The sequence below is a fragment of the Talpa occidentalis genome, unplaced genomic scaffold (assembly GCF_014898055.3).
Source record: "Talpa occidentalis isolate TD23 unplaced genomic scaffold, MPIMG_talOcc4v2.1 talOcc4.9, whole genome shotgun sequence".
Taxonomy (NCBI): domain Eukaryota; kingdom Metazoa; phylum Chordata; class Mammalia; order Eulipotyphla; family Talpidae; genus Talpa; species Talpa occidentalis.
The window spans coordinates 816428-830105 of NW_023605305.1; the positions used below are offsets into that span (position 1 = coordinate 816428).

The 13678-nt window shown below is 74.5% G+C and overlaps 1 protein-coding gene across 1 annotated transcript; it reads left to right on the plus strand.

Annotated features, from left to right (window-relative positions):
* The first annotated feature begins 8303 nt into the window (after positions 1-8303).
* On the plus strand, positions 8304-11655 carry LOC119235371 (tumor necrosis factor receptor superfamily member 14-like). Its single transcript, XM_037498685.2, has 7 exons — positions 8304-8511; positions 9200-9308; positions 9702-9827; positions 10508-10663; positions 10763-10885; positions 11002-11092; positions 11365-11655. The coding sequence occupies exons 1-7, from the start codon at positions 8425-8427 to the stop codon at positions 11579-11581; spliced, it is 909 nt and encodes a 302-aa protein (XP_037354582.2). The 5' UTR covers positions 8304-8424; the 3' UTR covers positions 11582-11655.
* Positions 11656-13678: the final 2023 nt, after the last annotated feature.

The following is a 13678-nucleotide window of genomic DNA, read 5'->3' on the forward strand; positions in this document are numbered from 1 at the left end:
CGCGCAGGGCCGGGGCAAGGCCGGTGCCCGCCTGGGGAGTCCTGTTGTCCCGCGGTGAGGCTGCACCCTGGGGCCTGACTGGGGGTGGGGTGGCACGGGGCCTCCCTGCGGGTCACCCTGGACTGCAGCCCCGAGTCCAGCTTTTCCAGACCGACCAGGCCCCCCGTCCAAATGGGCGGCGTGCCAGGTCCGCTCGCTGCCCTGCACAGACCCCAGGCCCCGGGCCCCTGCCCTGCGCCTCCAGCGGCGGCGGGAGCGGGACTCTGCCCGCCCGGACGGCCAGCGGCGGTGGGAACGCGCGGGCCGCGCCCCTCCCAGGCCCGGGGCTGGGCTGCTGGCCCCACGTGGCCGCCCGCCCCCCTCGTGGCCGGGGCAGGGCCGGGGGCGCCTCCCAAGCTGGTTAAAAACCCCCGCGGTGTCAGAGAGCAGCGCGTTCCCAACCCTGAAAGGCGGGCGGCCCTTTATCGCGCTATTATAACGCGGGCCAGATGGTCTTTTGGGAGTCGCCCCCCCCCGCCCCCCGCGGCCGCCCCCATTCATTCAGAGGCAGACCCCGGCACTAATGCCGCGGGGGGCCCGGCACGCTTCCCCCGCTGCAGCCCCAGCGTGGGAACCGCCGGCCAGCGCGAACCCACAGCCCTAACCACCGCAGTAGGGGCGCCCCCCGCCCCCAGGGCTCCCCGCGTCCCCCACGCCCCGCAGCCCCGGCTTGGCGGGAAGGGCCGGCCCGGGAGCACCTCCGCGGACCCTCGTCGGGGCCCAGGCGACCCCGGGTCTGGTCGGGCGCTGACCCCTCGCGCTCAGTGTCCTTGTCTGTGCAACGGCCGCAGCGCTGGCACCCGCTGGGTGGCTTTTGGGGGCGCCAAGGCACTGAAGTGCCCAGACCTGAGCCTCAGACCCGCTGCTTCTTGTGCTTCCTCGCGCGGTATTTTTTTAAAAGATGTGTTTATTCATGCGCACAAGAGCTGGGGTGCAGGCCGGGGATGCGGGGGTGAGAGGACTCCCCAGAGACAGAGCGGGGAACAGGACAGGCAGATTGACCGAAGTGCACTGCCGAGGGGAGCAGCGGGGAGCCAGGAGAGTCTGCTGCGCCCTGGGGAGCTCCCTGGCCGGCCGGGGATGGAACTCGTGCTCAGAGGCTGCGGGCAGCTCCTAGTGCGGGGCTCAACCCCTGCGCCCCGGGGAGGCCCCTTCCTCGAGCAGCTTTGTCTCTAACTCGTGGGGACGAAGTCCAGGAGCAACGGGAGAGCCGGGGGGCCGGGCTTCTGCGCACAGACACGGGACCAGCGCCGCCTGCGGGCGTGGTCGGGCCTCCCCTGGGACAGCCGTGGGTGGGCGGGGCCTTGGTGCCCCCGATGGCAGCCGCTGCCCTGGCCCTGGCCTCTGGCCCCTCCTCTTAGCCCCTGTGGCTGACGCGCCCCCGCCCCCGGTGCTGAGAGGGGGCGGCGGGACCCTCCGCCTGCCCCCAGCCGTGGCAGGGCCCGGTCACGTCTGCGCAGCTCAGGCTGCCCCTCCATGGCCGCTGCTCCCTGACCCTCGGGGCCCCCGGCTCCCCACACGCCCTGCTCTGACTCGCGCTACTCGCGCTGCCACACTCCCTTTGGCCCCGCCGGGGGCCCCACCCCCCGCCCCCACTGTAGCGGGCCCGGGCCAGGTGTCGGGGCGCTGCAGGCGCGGTCCAGCCCAACGTGGGGCCCGCCGTGAGCCTGGTCCCAGTCCCGGGGAGCCCCCTGCACGGCCAGGGCCTGACACCCCGCTCCACGGGGCCCAGGGCGCGTTCCCGGACGAAGGGCAGGGCCCAAGCCGGTCCCGGGGCCCCTCCCGGCCTCCTGGCCCTGCAGCGCTCGCCCCCTCCCCTGGCCCCGGGCCCGGGGGGTGCCCAGCGCCTGGCTGCTGGGGAGCGGGCCCAGCGCTTCACCCTTCCTGCTCAGGCTGCCCCCCAATCCCATGGCGACCTCCTCTTCAGCCCCCCAGGCTGCCTCCATTCAGTCCTGGCCTCGAGGCGGGGCGCGGGGAGGCTGATGTCCCGCGGGGGTGATCCCAGAGGCCTCACCTGCCCCGGGCAGCCTCCAGGCCTTGCTGCCCCCTGGGCTCTGGGCCTCGAGGGAGGGCCGCGCCCCGGAGCCCACTCTGATGGAGAGAGGGCTGCCCTTCCGCCTGTCGCGAGGGGGCCGCCAGTGGCCTTGCCGGCCCGTGACCCCCCCAGCCGGCTCCCCCCGGGAGGCCCCGGGCACCTGAGTCTGACTGCGGGGCTTGCTCCAGGCGCTGCTGCCCGCCCCGCCCCCTGGGGAGTTTGGGTGGGAGGCCAGGAGGCCGCGGTGCTCCCCACGCCGCCCGCGGGCGTCCATCCTGCACGAAAGGCGCGTGCCCGAGACAAGCTCGCCGGCGGGCGCTCGGTGTGGAGCAGCAGCCCGGGGCCATCTGGGGAGCAGTCGCCCCCCGGTGGCGCCCCCCGAGCGGCGGCACATCTGGCCCCACCCGCGCCTTCCTGTTCCCAGCCCCCAGGTGCCCCGGCCTGGCTGGGGAGAGCCGCCCCCCCACCCCCGGCCCCCGCCCTCCCGCGCTCCCCGCCAAGCCCTCAGGGGCGCACAGTGGGCGGCGTCTGCTGGGCCGAGGGCTCCCATGCGGACGGGCCCATCGGATGCTCGGCCTCGGCTGCCTCGCCTGCAAGGGGGGCTCGTGACGTCCGCACCGCGGCTGGGCCCAGGCGAGGGGTGACGCAGGGTGCTCGGCGGGGTCTGAACGCTGCGGGGCACCCCCCCCCGCACGGCCAGGCCGTCTCCCCCCGCCCAGTGCGCGGTTTCCTGGGTATGGCCGGGGGGGGTGAGTCCAGGCTGACCGCCGGGCCTTGGCCTGCCCCTCCCTGCCGGGGGTCCTGCCTGCCCCGCAGGCCCCTCGGTCCAGCTCGTGGGCAGTGGGTGCTAACAGGTGCACGTCTCCCCGCTGGCCCCCTCTGGGTTCCCTGAGCAACCCCGTCTGGCTTCAGCCCCGGGCCTGCTCCGATCCACCCCATGAGGGGGCAGGTTGGGGGGCGACGGCCCCCCAGATGGCTCGGGGCTGGGCGGTCTGGAGGCGGTGAGGCGGCAGGGGTGCCTGAAGGTACCCTTGGCTTGGTGGGCAGCGGGCCTGGGCCGTGGCACCGCTGGGGCAGGAAGCGGGTGCCAAGGGGCTCTCCACCCTGGGGACCCTTCCTGGCCCGGGTCCTCTGGGGCTAGGGCGTGAGGCCCTGCCCCCAGCGCGGGCGTCCTGGAGGGTGTCCTGCCGCCGGATAATCCCGGCTTTGAGAGGCTGTGGGAGGCTGGCCCTGGGCCGTTCCCACAGCCCCGCATAAAGCCGCGCCAGCTGCTCGCCCACAAAAGGCTCCCGCCATTCAGCGCCCGAGGCGGGCGGGGTGGGCAGGGGCCGGCAGGGCTACCTGGCCACCCCAAGCGGGCCGCGTGCTCGGGGTGGCCCTGCTGTCGAGCGGGAGGGCGGAGGTGGGGGGCCGGGATGGGCATGGGGCCGGCCCCTCCCCGCGCCAGGGGCTGCTCTCACTGGTCCCGGCCCCTCCCCCGCCCCGGGGCGCCCTCCCGCTCCCAGGCCGGGCTGTGAGGCGCCCTTGCTCCCCGCCCAGCGCCCGGCCCTCCCGGAGGTCAGCGGTTGGAAAACGCCAGGCCCCGAGAAGCTGGGGGGCTGCGGGCCCTGCCTGGAACCCACCGCCCAGGCACCTCCAGCAGAATCAGGGTCCAGCCCGGGCTGGGGGGGTGCGGGGGCTGGGAGGAGGGGGGCGTCCAGGGGCCGCGGCGGTGCCCAGTCGAGGGGCGCGGCCCCCACGCTTGTCCCCGGGCCTCTCCCCTCCCTGCTCTGCATCTGCCCGGCTGCCCGAGCCGCACGCGGGCCTGCGAACTTGGCGGGGTGGGGGAGGCCGGTGCCCGGCTCTGGAGGGCAGGCGGTGAGCGGGGGCGGCCAGCAGGGCCCCTCCAACGTCTAGAGAGCAGCAAGGTGGGGTGAGGGCGGATCCCCTTGGGGTGCTGAGCCGGTGGATCCCCCCTTCCCAGTCCTTGGCCTCTGCCTCGGGCGGGGCCTGGACCGCAGGGTGCCCTGGGGGCTTTGCTGGTGACTGGGGGGGGGCTGCCCCACGTGTGCCCGAGGGCAGGCCGGCCTGATCCCCCACTGCCGCCCGCGATTGGCTGGGAGCGTGGGAACGCCCGGCCCCTCCCGCGGCGCCCCATAAAGGCCCCACCAGCCTCGGCCCAGCAAGGCCACAGCGCCCGCCGCCCTGTACCCTGAGTGAGGCCCCGCGCCGGCCGGGGTTTGCGGGCACCCTTCGCCTCTGCTCCCCCACGCCCCCCACGTTCCCTGCCGGGGCTGGGGTGGGCTGCTCACTGGTGGAGCCGCCGGTGGTGGTGCAGGGGCCAGGGCTCGGGCGACGGTGCCGGGCCCCAGGGTGCCCCACCCACGCGGAGAGGCCGCAGCTGAAGCGGACTCCCAAGAGTGGGGTGCTGGCCTCCCAGGGTCAGCACGCAAGGCCGGGGTGCCGTGGGTGCGAGGCCTGGAGGCCACGTGGAGGGGGGGAAGGCGGGGGGGGCCGCCTCGCTGGGGGTGTCTCCTACTTCCAGCTAGTGCCCGCCCCCCCCCACAGCCCGCGGCGGGGCGCCTCCCCCACAGCCAAGGGGCAGAGTTCAGCCCCAGAGCAGGCTGGAGGGTCACCCGAGGGCCCCCGGGCTCATCCCTCCTCCCCTCTGTGCCCCCAGGCGGGTGAGGACGGGGGCTTGGCGTTGAGGCAGGTGTTGGGAGGGCTGTGCCGGGGCAGGGGTGGCATGGGAGGGGCGGCGGGGGCAGCACTGGCCTGGCCGTGGGCATGCCCCTCCCCCAAGGCTGACCGCACCCCTGTTCAGCGCTCAGGGTGCAGGCGGGTCCGCAGGCCTCCTGGGGGGCTGCTGGAGGGCATCAGGTGGGACCGCAGCCCTGCTGGCCTCCTCTCTGGAGTGTTCGGGCTCTGCCCGGCCCTTCACCCCGGGAGGGCCCCCAGGATGCTCCGAGCCAGGGCACCCTCCCTCCGGGGGACCCTGAGTCGCCCTCACTGGAGTCACCTGCCCGCCAGGTGCGCGCTGAGCCCAGGGTGTACCCCAGCACCTCCTCAGCAGCCAGAGGAGGGGTTGGGGGGTGATGGGGGGAGGTAGTCCCCCATGGCCGCCGAGAGGCCCTGGTGGCCTCGGGACCCTGCAAGGACAGGCGGGGTGTCGCTGACTGGTGCCCCGCAGTGGCGGGGCCTGGACTGGGCCGCAGAGGCCCCTGCCCTGTCGTGGCCACGCTGCGTGACTGGACAGGGCAGACAATGGGGGTCCCCCGCTCCTCCCTCCTGGCCCCCGCCTCATTGCCGCTTGCCCCCCGCAGGCTCCTGCCTCCCACCGGGCAGCCGGGCTGAGCAGTCGCTGTGCTGGGCCGGCTTGGGGGTGCCCGCGGCTCCCTGGGGGGTGGTCTTCCAGGAGCGGCCGGAGACTTGTGCGAGGCTCCGCTGCCCCCTGGCGTCTGCCGGAGCCCCAGCACCCCCCAGCCCCGCCCCAGAGGCCCACCCCAGCACCCCCCAGCACCTGCCCTCAGCTCCCCGCCCCAGTGCCCCCCCAGGGCCCCCCAGCACCGCCCCCACGGAGGTGGGGAGGGTTCCAGGAAAGGGCTGGGGAGATGCTGAGACAGGCGGGAAGTCCCCAGTGGGAACCCCCCGGGACCGCGGGGGCCAGCGGCAGCGACTCCCAGACAGGGCAGGGGCCCCCGGCTGAGCTCCGGCTGGGCCCCTGCGCCCTGGGGCGGCCCCGCAGCCCCGCTTCACTCGGTGCGCACGTCTGTCCTTGCGGGGCGGCGCCGGGTCCCCCCACCCTGTCCCCGGCAGGAGGGGCTGCAGGAGCCGCGGCCAAGGGGCTGGACACGGGGGCCGTCGCCCGGCTTGCCCGTCGGGGCGCCCACAGAGCCTTGGCCGGGCGCGTCTGCTGACCTGGCCGCCGCCCTCCTCCCTGGCCTGCCCGCGGGGGCCTTTGCCAGAGCCCCGGGTGCAGCAGGGCCGGGCGGGACTGGACGGCGGGCCCCCGGGCTGCCCGAGGCCGCCATCTGCGGTGCTCTTGGGCCCCGACGTGTCTCGTTGGCGCCGTCCTGCGGGCCTCCTCCCCGGTGGCCGGCCCAGCCCCCGCCCGGCCCCGCCGTCCCTCTGAGCGGCGCGGTTCCTGCCGTCAGGGTGCAGCCGGGACCGTGGGGGCGGGAGCCCTGGAGGGGCCCGGGGCAGGCCCCCCTCGTTTGTGATCCCGCATTCCAGGGCGGCGTTGCGGGCAGCAGACAGGAGCCCCCCGCGCCCCGCGGTCCCCCCGGCTGCTCCTCCGGGTTCCTGCCCCACCCGGCTGCCTGCAGCGCCCGCGTCGGGGCCGCCGCGCCCCCGTCCTCCTTCGTGGTGGCCCCCGCAGCGTCCGCGCTGCCCCTGGCCGCGGCCCCCTGGGCGGGACCTCGTCTGTCCGGGCAGTTCACACCCGCGGGAAGCCGCCCCGCGGCCCCAGCCAGACTAGCGCTCGGCCGCCCCGGGGCCTCCCGGCTCCCGCCCTGAAGGCCGCCCTGCTTGCCCGCGAGCGGACCTGCCCCTCCAGGCCTGGGCTCCCGCCCTGCGGGGTCTGTGGGGCCCCTCGCACCCCCGATGTGCCTCGAGGGCAAAGCGGGGACGGCTCTGCGCCCCAGCTCTGCCCTCTGGCTCCGCGCCCGCGCCCCAGCTCCAGCTTCCGCACCGGCAGCTTCGGCTCTGGGTCCTGCGGGGTCGGCGGGTCAGCCAGCGCCACGCGCTCTGCATCTGCTCGAGGCGGCGTCTGAACCGTCCCTGCCGCCGGGAGGACCCGCTTGCCGCCCTGGCCCGTCTTCCCGGCCCGGCGAGGTCGTCTGAGGGCCGCAAGCTCCCCGGGCCGCGGAGAGCGGTGGCTTGAGCCGCTGGGGGGGGCCTGCTGCCCACCGTCCCCGCGGGACCCACTGTGCGCCCCGCCTCCCCTCTCCAGCCTCTGCCCCGCGGCAGGAGCCGGCCCACCCGTCTCTGCCTCCCCTTCCCCGCGCCCGCTCTCACCGTGCTCCCTGCAGTCCTCTGGCAGCCGGGGGCCCGGTGCTGCCTTGCGGCGGCCATCTGTGCCCCGGGTGCCCTGCCGCCCCGTGGCCGCTCCTGGGCCGGAGTGGGGGGTGCTGCACCTGCCTCCAAACCACCGCGAGCAGGCGAGCCAGCCTGAGCGGTGCCCGCGCCACCCTGTCTGCCTCCCTCCTGCTGGCGTGGCTGCCGCCTGCCCAGCTCTCAGCGGCGCCCTGGCCTGGGAAGCGCTGGCCCCTGGGGTCCAGTGGGTCCTGGCCAGGCAGAGGGGCAGGGCCAGGCAGGGGCAGGGCCAGGCTTCGGGGGTCCCAGTGGGTGAGCAGGGGCCAGAGCAGCAGCTGTAGGGGCCAGGCTCCTGGGTGGGGGGTGCTGGAGCGGACCCAGCTCTGCCCAACAGCCAGGGTGGGGCTGGGGGGCTCCCAGGGCACAGAGGTCCTGGGGGAGACAAGGGGGCTCCCCGGCATCGCCCAGCCAGGGAGGCGGACCAGGGTGGGGGCACTGCCCCGGCCTGGTTTCTGTGGGAGGAGGCGCCTCCCCGCTGGGATGGTCCCCGGGGCTGCGGACGTGGGGAGGGCACCGGGAGGAGCAGCTCAGGATGCCCTGCCTGGGCCACCGCGGGAACCAGGGCCCTGGTCTGGCCTGTGCGGGGGGCTGTAGGGGGCAGAGACTGTCCCCAGGCCCACTCAGGGCTGTGAGGACAGAGCAGGCGGGTGGCCTGGGCCAGCCCAGGGGGGTCCAGCAGGCCCGTCTCTGTCTGAGCCCCTCCCCATGCGGAAATGGGGGCATGGCCCCCCAGGTCAGCTGTGTGAGGGGTCGGGGCCCTCAGGGTGCAGGGGGAACAGTCCACCTCCCTCCCCGGGAACAGGGCCCCTCCCTTGTGGGGTGGCTCCCCCTGCATGCAGAGCTCAGGAGCCTGCGGGGAGCAGGGACCCCGCCAGAGGGGCCCATGGAGGGAGGGGACATCATTTCCACAGACCCCGAGTCAGCAGCAGAGACGGGGCGCCTGGGGCGGGGGCTGTGAGGGTGCGGTGAGAGGACGGGGTGGGGGGGAGAAGTGAGGCAGCCCGCGGGGCTGGCAGAGGGAGGGACCTGATAAAACCCGTGGGTCCCACCTGCTTCCTCACCCTCCGCACCCCCCGCAGCCCCCACCCCGTCCCTCGTCCCCCGCTCCCGGGTCCCCTGCCCAGCGGCTGCTGCTGCCCCCCCCGGCCGGCCGCGTGCCCTGGGACTTCCTGAGAGCAGAGCAACTGGTTTCCCTTTTCCTTTCGATTTCTCCGAATGGCGGTGAGTCGCTGCTGAGGCGGCTCCTGCGGGCGGCGGGAGTCGGGGGGCGTCATGGCATGAGGGGTCCCGAGCAGCCGCCGGGGGCTCCTCTGACGCCGAGGACCCTCCCCGGGAGACGTCGGGACCGGGCGGCCCGGATCCTGGTGAGTCTGAGCCCGCTGCGCCCCTCCCCCGCCCCGCCTGCCCTCCCGGCCCAGCTGCCCGGAGCCACCCCCACCCCTGAGCCCCGACCCGGCAAGGCCACCCGCAGGAGCCCCCCAAGCAGCGGGACCCCTGTGTGCTCCTGCCCCCCCTTACCTGGGCAAAGGTGAGCTTTTCTCGCCCACAGGGCCCTCTGGCTGCTGGGTGGGGCCCTCACTCGCCCCAGAAGGTGGGGGTGATAAACAGAGGCCTGTGCGGGGGTGGGGTGCGGTGGGGTGCGGTGGGGTGGGGGTGGAGGTATGGGGGTAGGCTCCCGCCCTGAAGGTCCCCCTCCCAAGCCCAGGAAGTTCCCTGGACGGGGCCTGTGTCATTCCAGACCCCCAGGCACAGCCCCCAGCCCTGAGCAGCCGCCTCCCTGGTCTGGCCCCTCCTGCTCTGGCCCTGCGGGCTCCAGGCCTGACAGCACTGCCCAGGGGAGGGGCAGCTCCTGCCCGGAGGGGCTCAGGGCTCCGGGTCAGGACTCGGTGAGGACAGACACCCAGTGGGCACGGACCCTGCGGGGCACAGGAGACAGGGCCCCCCTCACCCCGATCAGGGGTCACCCGGCCATCCCCGGGAGCTGCTGCCCATTTCACAGACGGCGGGACCGAGACGACCCCAGCCCCTGCCCCGCCCTGTCCCGCTCCCCAGGTGCTGATGCTCATCCTCCTGGGGTCCCCGCCCTGCGCCCCAGCCGTGGGCCCCTGCACAGAGGAGGAGTACCTGGTGGGGGCCGAGTGCTGCCCCAAGTGCAGCCCAGGTGGGTGCAGCCACCCGGCCCGGGCCCGCTCTGCCCTGGGAGGGAGGGGGTCAGTGCTGGGGCTGAGGGCCGGCACCCCACTGACTGGAGACCCCCTTCATGAGACCCCCCTGCAGGGTCCTCCTCCCCGGACCCTCCCGCTCCCCGCAGGGGGCACCTGGGGCAGGACACCCCGGAGGAGGGACCCAGGGTCAGGGGGCTCTGCACAGGCCTCGTGTCCAGGCCCACGTCCCTCCAGAAGCTTCTGACTCTCCTGACAGGCTCCTGCTGGGGCCCCAAATGTCAGGGGCTGGGGAGCAGCTCGGTGCCCTCAGTCCCTGGGGTGGGGCCACCCTGCTGTGATTCAGGTGCCCCTCGGGTCAGGCTCCTGATCTGGGGACCCTCTGGCTGCAGGTTACCGGGTGAAGCAGGCCTGCGGGGAGTACACGGGCACAGTGTGTGTCCGCTGCGCCCCCGGGACCTACACCGCCCACCTTAACGGGCTGAAGGAGTGTCTGCCCTGCAGGGACTGCAGCCCAGGTGAGCCCCTCCTCACAGCCACCCCTGCCGCCCCCTGCTCCTTGCGCTCCAGTGCCCCCCCGGGGGTCCTCCGGGAGCTGAGGCCTCTGTCCACCCTGGTCTGTCCCCCGGGACACCCAGAGGGTCCCTCTGCTCCCCCCGCAAGGGCCCCGGGACACCCAGGAGCTTGGCTGTCAGGACCCACCCACACCCCCGAGGCCCCTCCCATCCTGCCCTGACAGGTGGTGCGGGGAGAGGGTCCCCAGGAGGTGAAATGGGAAGAGAGGGCTTTGGGGTTCAGAGGTATGGGAGGGACAAGCCTGGGGCCACCGGATCGGCGTCTACCTGCCACCCCCAGGGCTGATGGGAGCCGCGCTTGTCTGTCCACTGGGAGCAGGTCAGCCCTCCCCTCCCCCCGCCACATCCCCAGGGGAGACCCTCCCTGCCCCCAAAACCCCCTTCACCCTGTGGCTAATGTCCCCCATCCAAGTCACCCCAGACCCCAGCCGTGTGGCTCCCCGGCCCTGGGTGCTTCTCGGCACAGGTCTCCCCAGGTCCCGGGCAGAGCTGAGTGCGGACAGGCCGGTGCGGGCGGGTGGGCTCCGTGCCCAGCGTCCCCACCCTGCGGGAGCCCGGCCTGGGCCCTGGAACGGGCACCCGCCCCCCCACGGCAGCCGCGGCTGAGCTCTCTCTCCTGGCAGCCCTGGGCCTGGAGACCCGGCGCGAGTGCTCCACCACGGGGGACGCTGTGTGTGGCTGCGCCCCCGGCCACGTCTGCGTCCTGGAGCACGGGGACAGCTGCACGCAGTGCCAGCCCCACACGGCCTGCAGGCCCGGCCAGAGCGTGAGGCAGAGAGGTGAGCACCCCAGGGCCACTCCTGACACAGCCGGGCCCCTCCTGGGTGCCCTGGAGGTCGCCAGCCACCCGCCCAGCCCCGCCTGCCCCTGCCCCGCAGGCACCGAGCAGCAGGACACGCTGTGTGAGGACTGTCCCCCCGGAACCTTCTCTCCCGACGGGACCCTGGAGCAGTGCCAGCCCCATGTGGCCTGCAGGCCCGGCCAGAGCGTGAGGCAGAGAGGTGAGCACCCCCAGGGCCACTCCTGACACAGCCGGGGCCCTACCCGGGAAGGGACACCCAAGCACCCTGGGGGCGCCCAGCCCCCCCACCCAGCCCCGCCTGCCCCCGCCCCGCAGGCACCGAGCGGCAGGACACGCTGTGTGAGGACTGTCCCCCCGGAACCTTCTCTCCCGACTGGACCCTGGAGCAGTGCCGGCCCTGGACCAGGTGGGAGACCCGGCCTCAGCCCGGTGTCCGGGGGAGTCCCTGAGAGATAAGGGCCCTCCCCAAAGAGAGACGCCCTACGGCCTGTCCTCTGTGTCTCCCTGTCCTGTCCGTCTCCCTGTCCATCCGGGCCCTCCCTGGAGCGGGCTGTGGGAGGCAGACAGACCCCGGTCCCCCCAATGTTCCCCCCGCCCCGTCCTGCTCCTGCCCCAGGGCCCGGTGGGGTCCAGGGTCCCGGTGTGTCCCCTGCGGCTCCAGGCCCCGCCTCCCCCCAGGTGCAGCCGGCTTCAGGCAGAAGCAAATCCGGGGACCAGCAGCAGCGACGTCACCTGCTCCTCCTGGCCCCTTATTCTGCTTGTGCTCCTGCTTCTGCTTCTGCTCGTCCCTGTCCTGGGGGCGCTCGGGGTCCTCGGGGCACGATGGGCTCTCAGGGGAAGAAATGGACGACCAGGTGAGCAGCAGGGAGGTCCTCTGGGGCTCAGGGCCCGCTGACTCATCAGAGACCCTCCAGATCTGCCCCCCAATATGGGGAGACACCCAGCACCTCTTAGGGGGCTCCTGGACACTGTCCGATTGGGCCAGCCTGGCCTGTCCCTGAGTGGGCCCTGGGGACAGGCCAGCAAGGGCCCGAGCCTCGGCCTCGCTGTGTCCGCGGGTCCCTGGGAGAAGGGCCCCTGGGGCGCCGGGGCGGGCGGGGCCCCTGACTCGCTGACCCTCCTGACGTGTGTCTGTTCCGCAGGGGAACCCACAAAGGGAGACCCCACCAGGTACGGCTGCTCCCCCGGGGACGTGGTGGGTGGGGCTCCCTGGTCCCGAGACCCCGTCTCAGTCCTGCCCCCGGGGGTGGGGGGGCACAGCCTCCCCTGATACCGGGGGTCCCCCACGACAGCAACCCGGGGCCAGGAGCCGGGCCTCAGGGCGACCATGTGCTCTGAACCCGCAGATGAGGACACGGGGTGCGGCAGGGGACCCCGAGGCTGCCCACGCCCTGCAGGCCTGTCCGGCCGTCGCCACGGAGGCTGAGGAGGAGACGGTGCCCTGAGTCCCGGGGGTGGCCCCCCCGCTGGCCACGGGGCCCGGGACACAGAGGACTGACCGCTGGGGGCGCCTGCTGGAGGCCGCAGGACACGCATGGCCTGGGGACCCCCCCCCTTCCGTCTCTGGAGGCCGAGCCCTCCCCGCAGCCCCGGGAGTGCCCAGGACGAGTGCCCGCTGCACCCTCTGCCCCGGCCCTGGCTGTGCTGGCGAGTGGGACGGGGTGTCAGGGCGCCAGGACCCCCATGCAATGTGGGGTCACAGCCCACCTGGCCAGCGCGTGCCGGCTACTCCCCGTGACTGACATTCCCCCGGGGCAGCATGTGACGTCCTGGCTACCCCTGGAGGCGGCACCGACCTTGTTGTGACCTCCACCCGCCCAGGGGCCCAGCTGGGCCCAGGACCCGCTGACCCCAGCATCCCCCCGCCAACAACCTCCCTCTCCGTGGGCAGCTCTTCCTGCTCCCCGGTCTCCTGTGGGGAACACGCATGTTCTTGACTCTGCAGGGTCGGGGCGGGGGGAGCTTGGGGGGTCCCGGTGGCCTCCGGGCGGGAGCGGGGAGAGGAGGCTGCGGGTCTGCCCCCTCCCGGCACCCCCACCCTGGCCGGGCCTGAATAAACTGGGTCTGAACAGCCCTGGCGGGCGGAGCGTGCTGATGCCTCTGCCACCCTCCGTGCGGACCGACCCGGGCGGCGCTGCCCCGCGGCGGGAGCTCAGGGCGGGGGAGGAGAGGGCGCCGGGGAGACGGGCGGGGGACGGAGCTTCGTGCCCAGGTGCCACCCCGGCCCTGCCCCGCCTGCCAGGCTGTGGGGCGGCCTCTGTGCCTGAGCCGCAGCCCGGCCCGGGGGGAGAGCTTCTGGGTCTGGGGGCGCCTGGGACAGACACGGCAGCACGGGACACGGCCCTCGTGGGGTCCTGGGGGGTCCCTGCTGGAGGTCCTGGCTGGCCGGGGAGGCTGGGCTGGGCCAGCAGGGGAGACATCCACTCCCGGAGGCCCCACCTGGAGCCCGGTCCTTGGGCCCGACCTGCCGACGTGGGGCCCCTGGCCCTGGTCTGTGCCCCCATCTCGCATCCCCGCTGCGTCCCCGGCGCCTCCCGCCACGGCCTGGCCCTCCTGACTTGGGGCTCTCTGGGGACCTGTTGCCCTTGTGAGGCCCCCCCCGGGAGCCCCAATCACCCTGGGAGGGCCGCGTCCTCCTCTGACGCCTGCCCAAAGAGGCGGGACTGCGCAGCGGCTCCCCCATGTCTGCACAGGGGCCCGCCCGGCCTCGCACGCAGGGACGCCTGCCGGACTGGGCAGCGTTGTGCCCAGGAGCCCCTGGCGGGCGCTGAGGTGGGAAGCCGAGGGGCCTGCCCTGAGATCAGGGCGCCTGGAGGGGCAGGAGGTGCCCAGGGTCCAGCCCCGCAGCCCGGTGGGGCAGAGGAAAACTGCACGGACCGCCCACAGGGGGGCTGGTTTAATAATTGGGGGGGTCCTAGTTCAGGGGCCCTGCTGCACCGGAGCTGGGGGCCTGGAGCGGGGTCTGCCCCTGGGGCATCCACTTGGCCCCCGT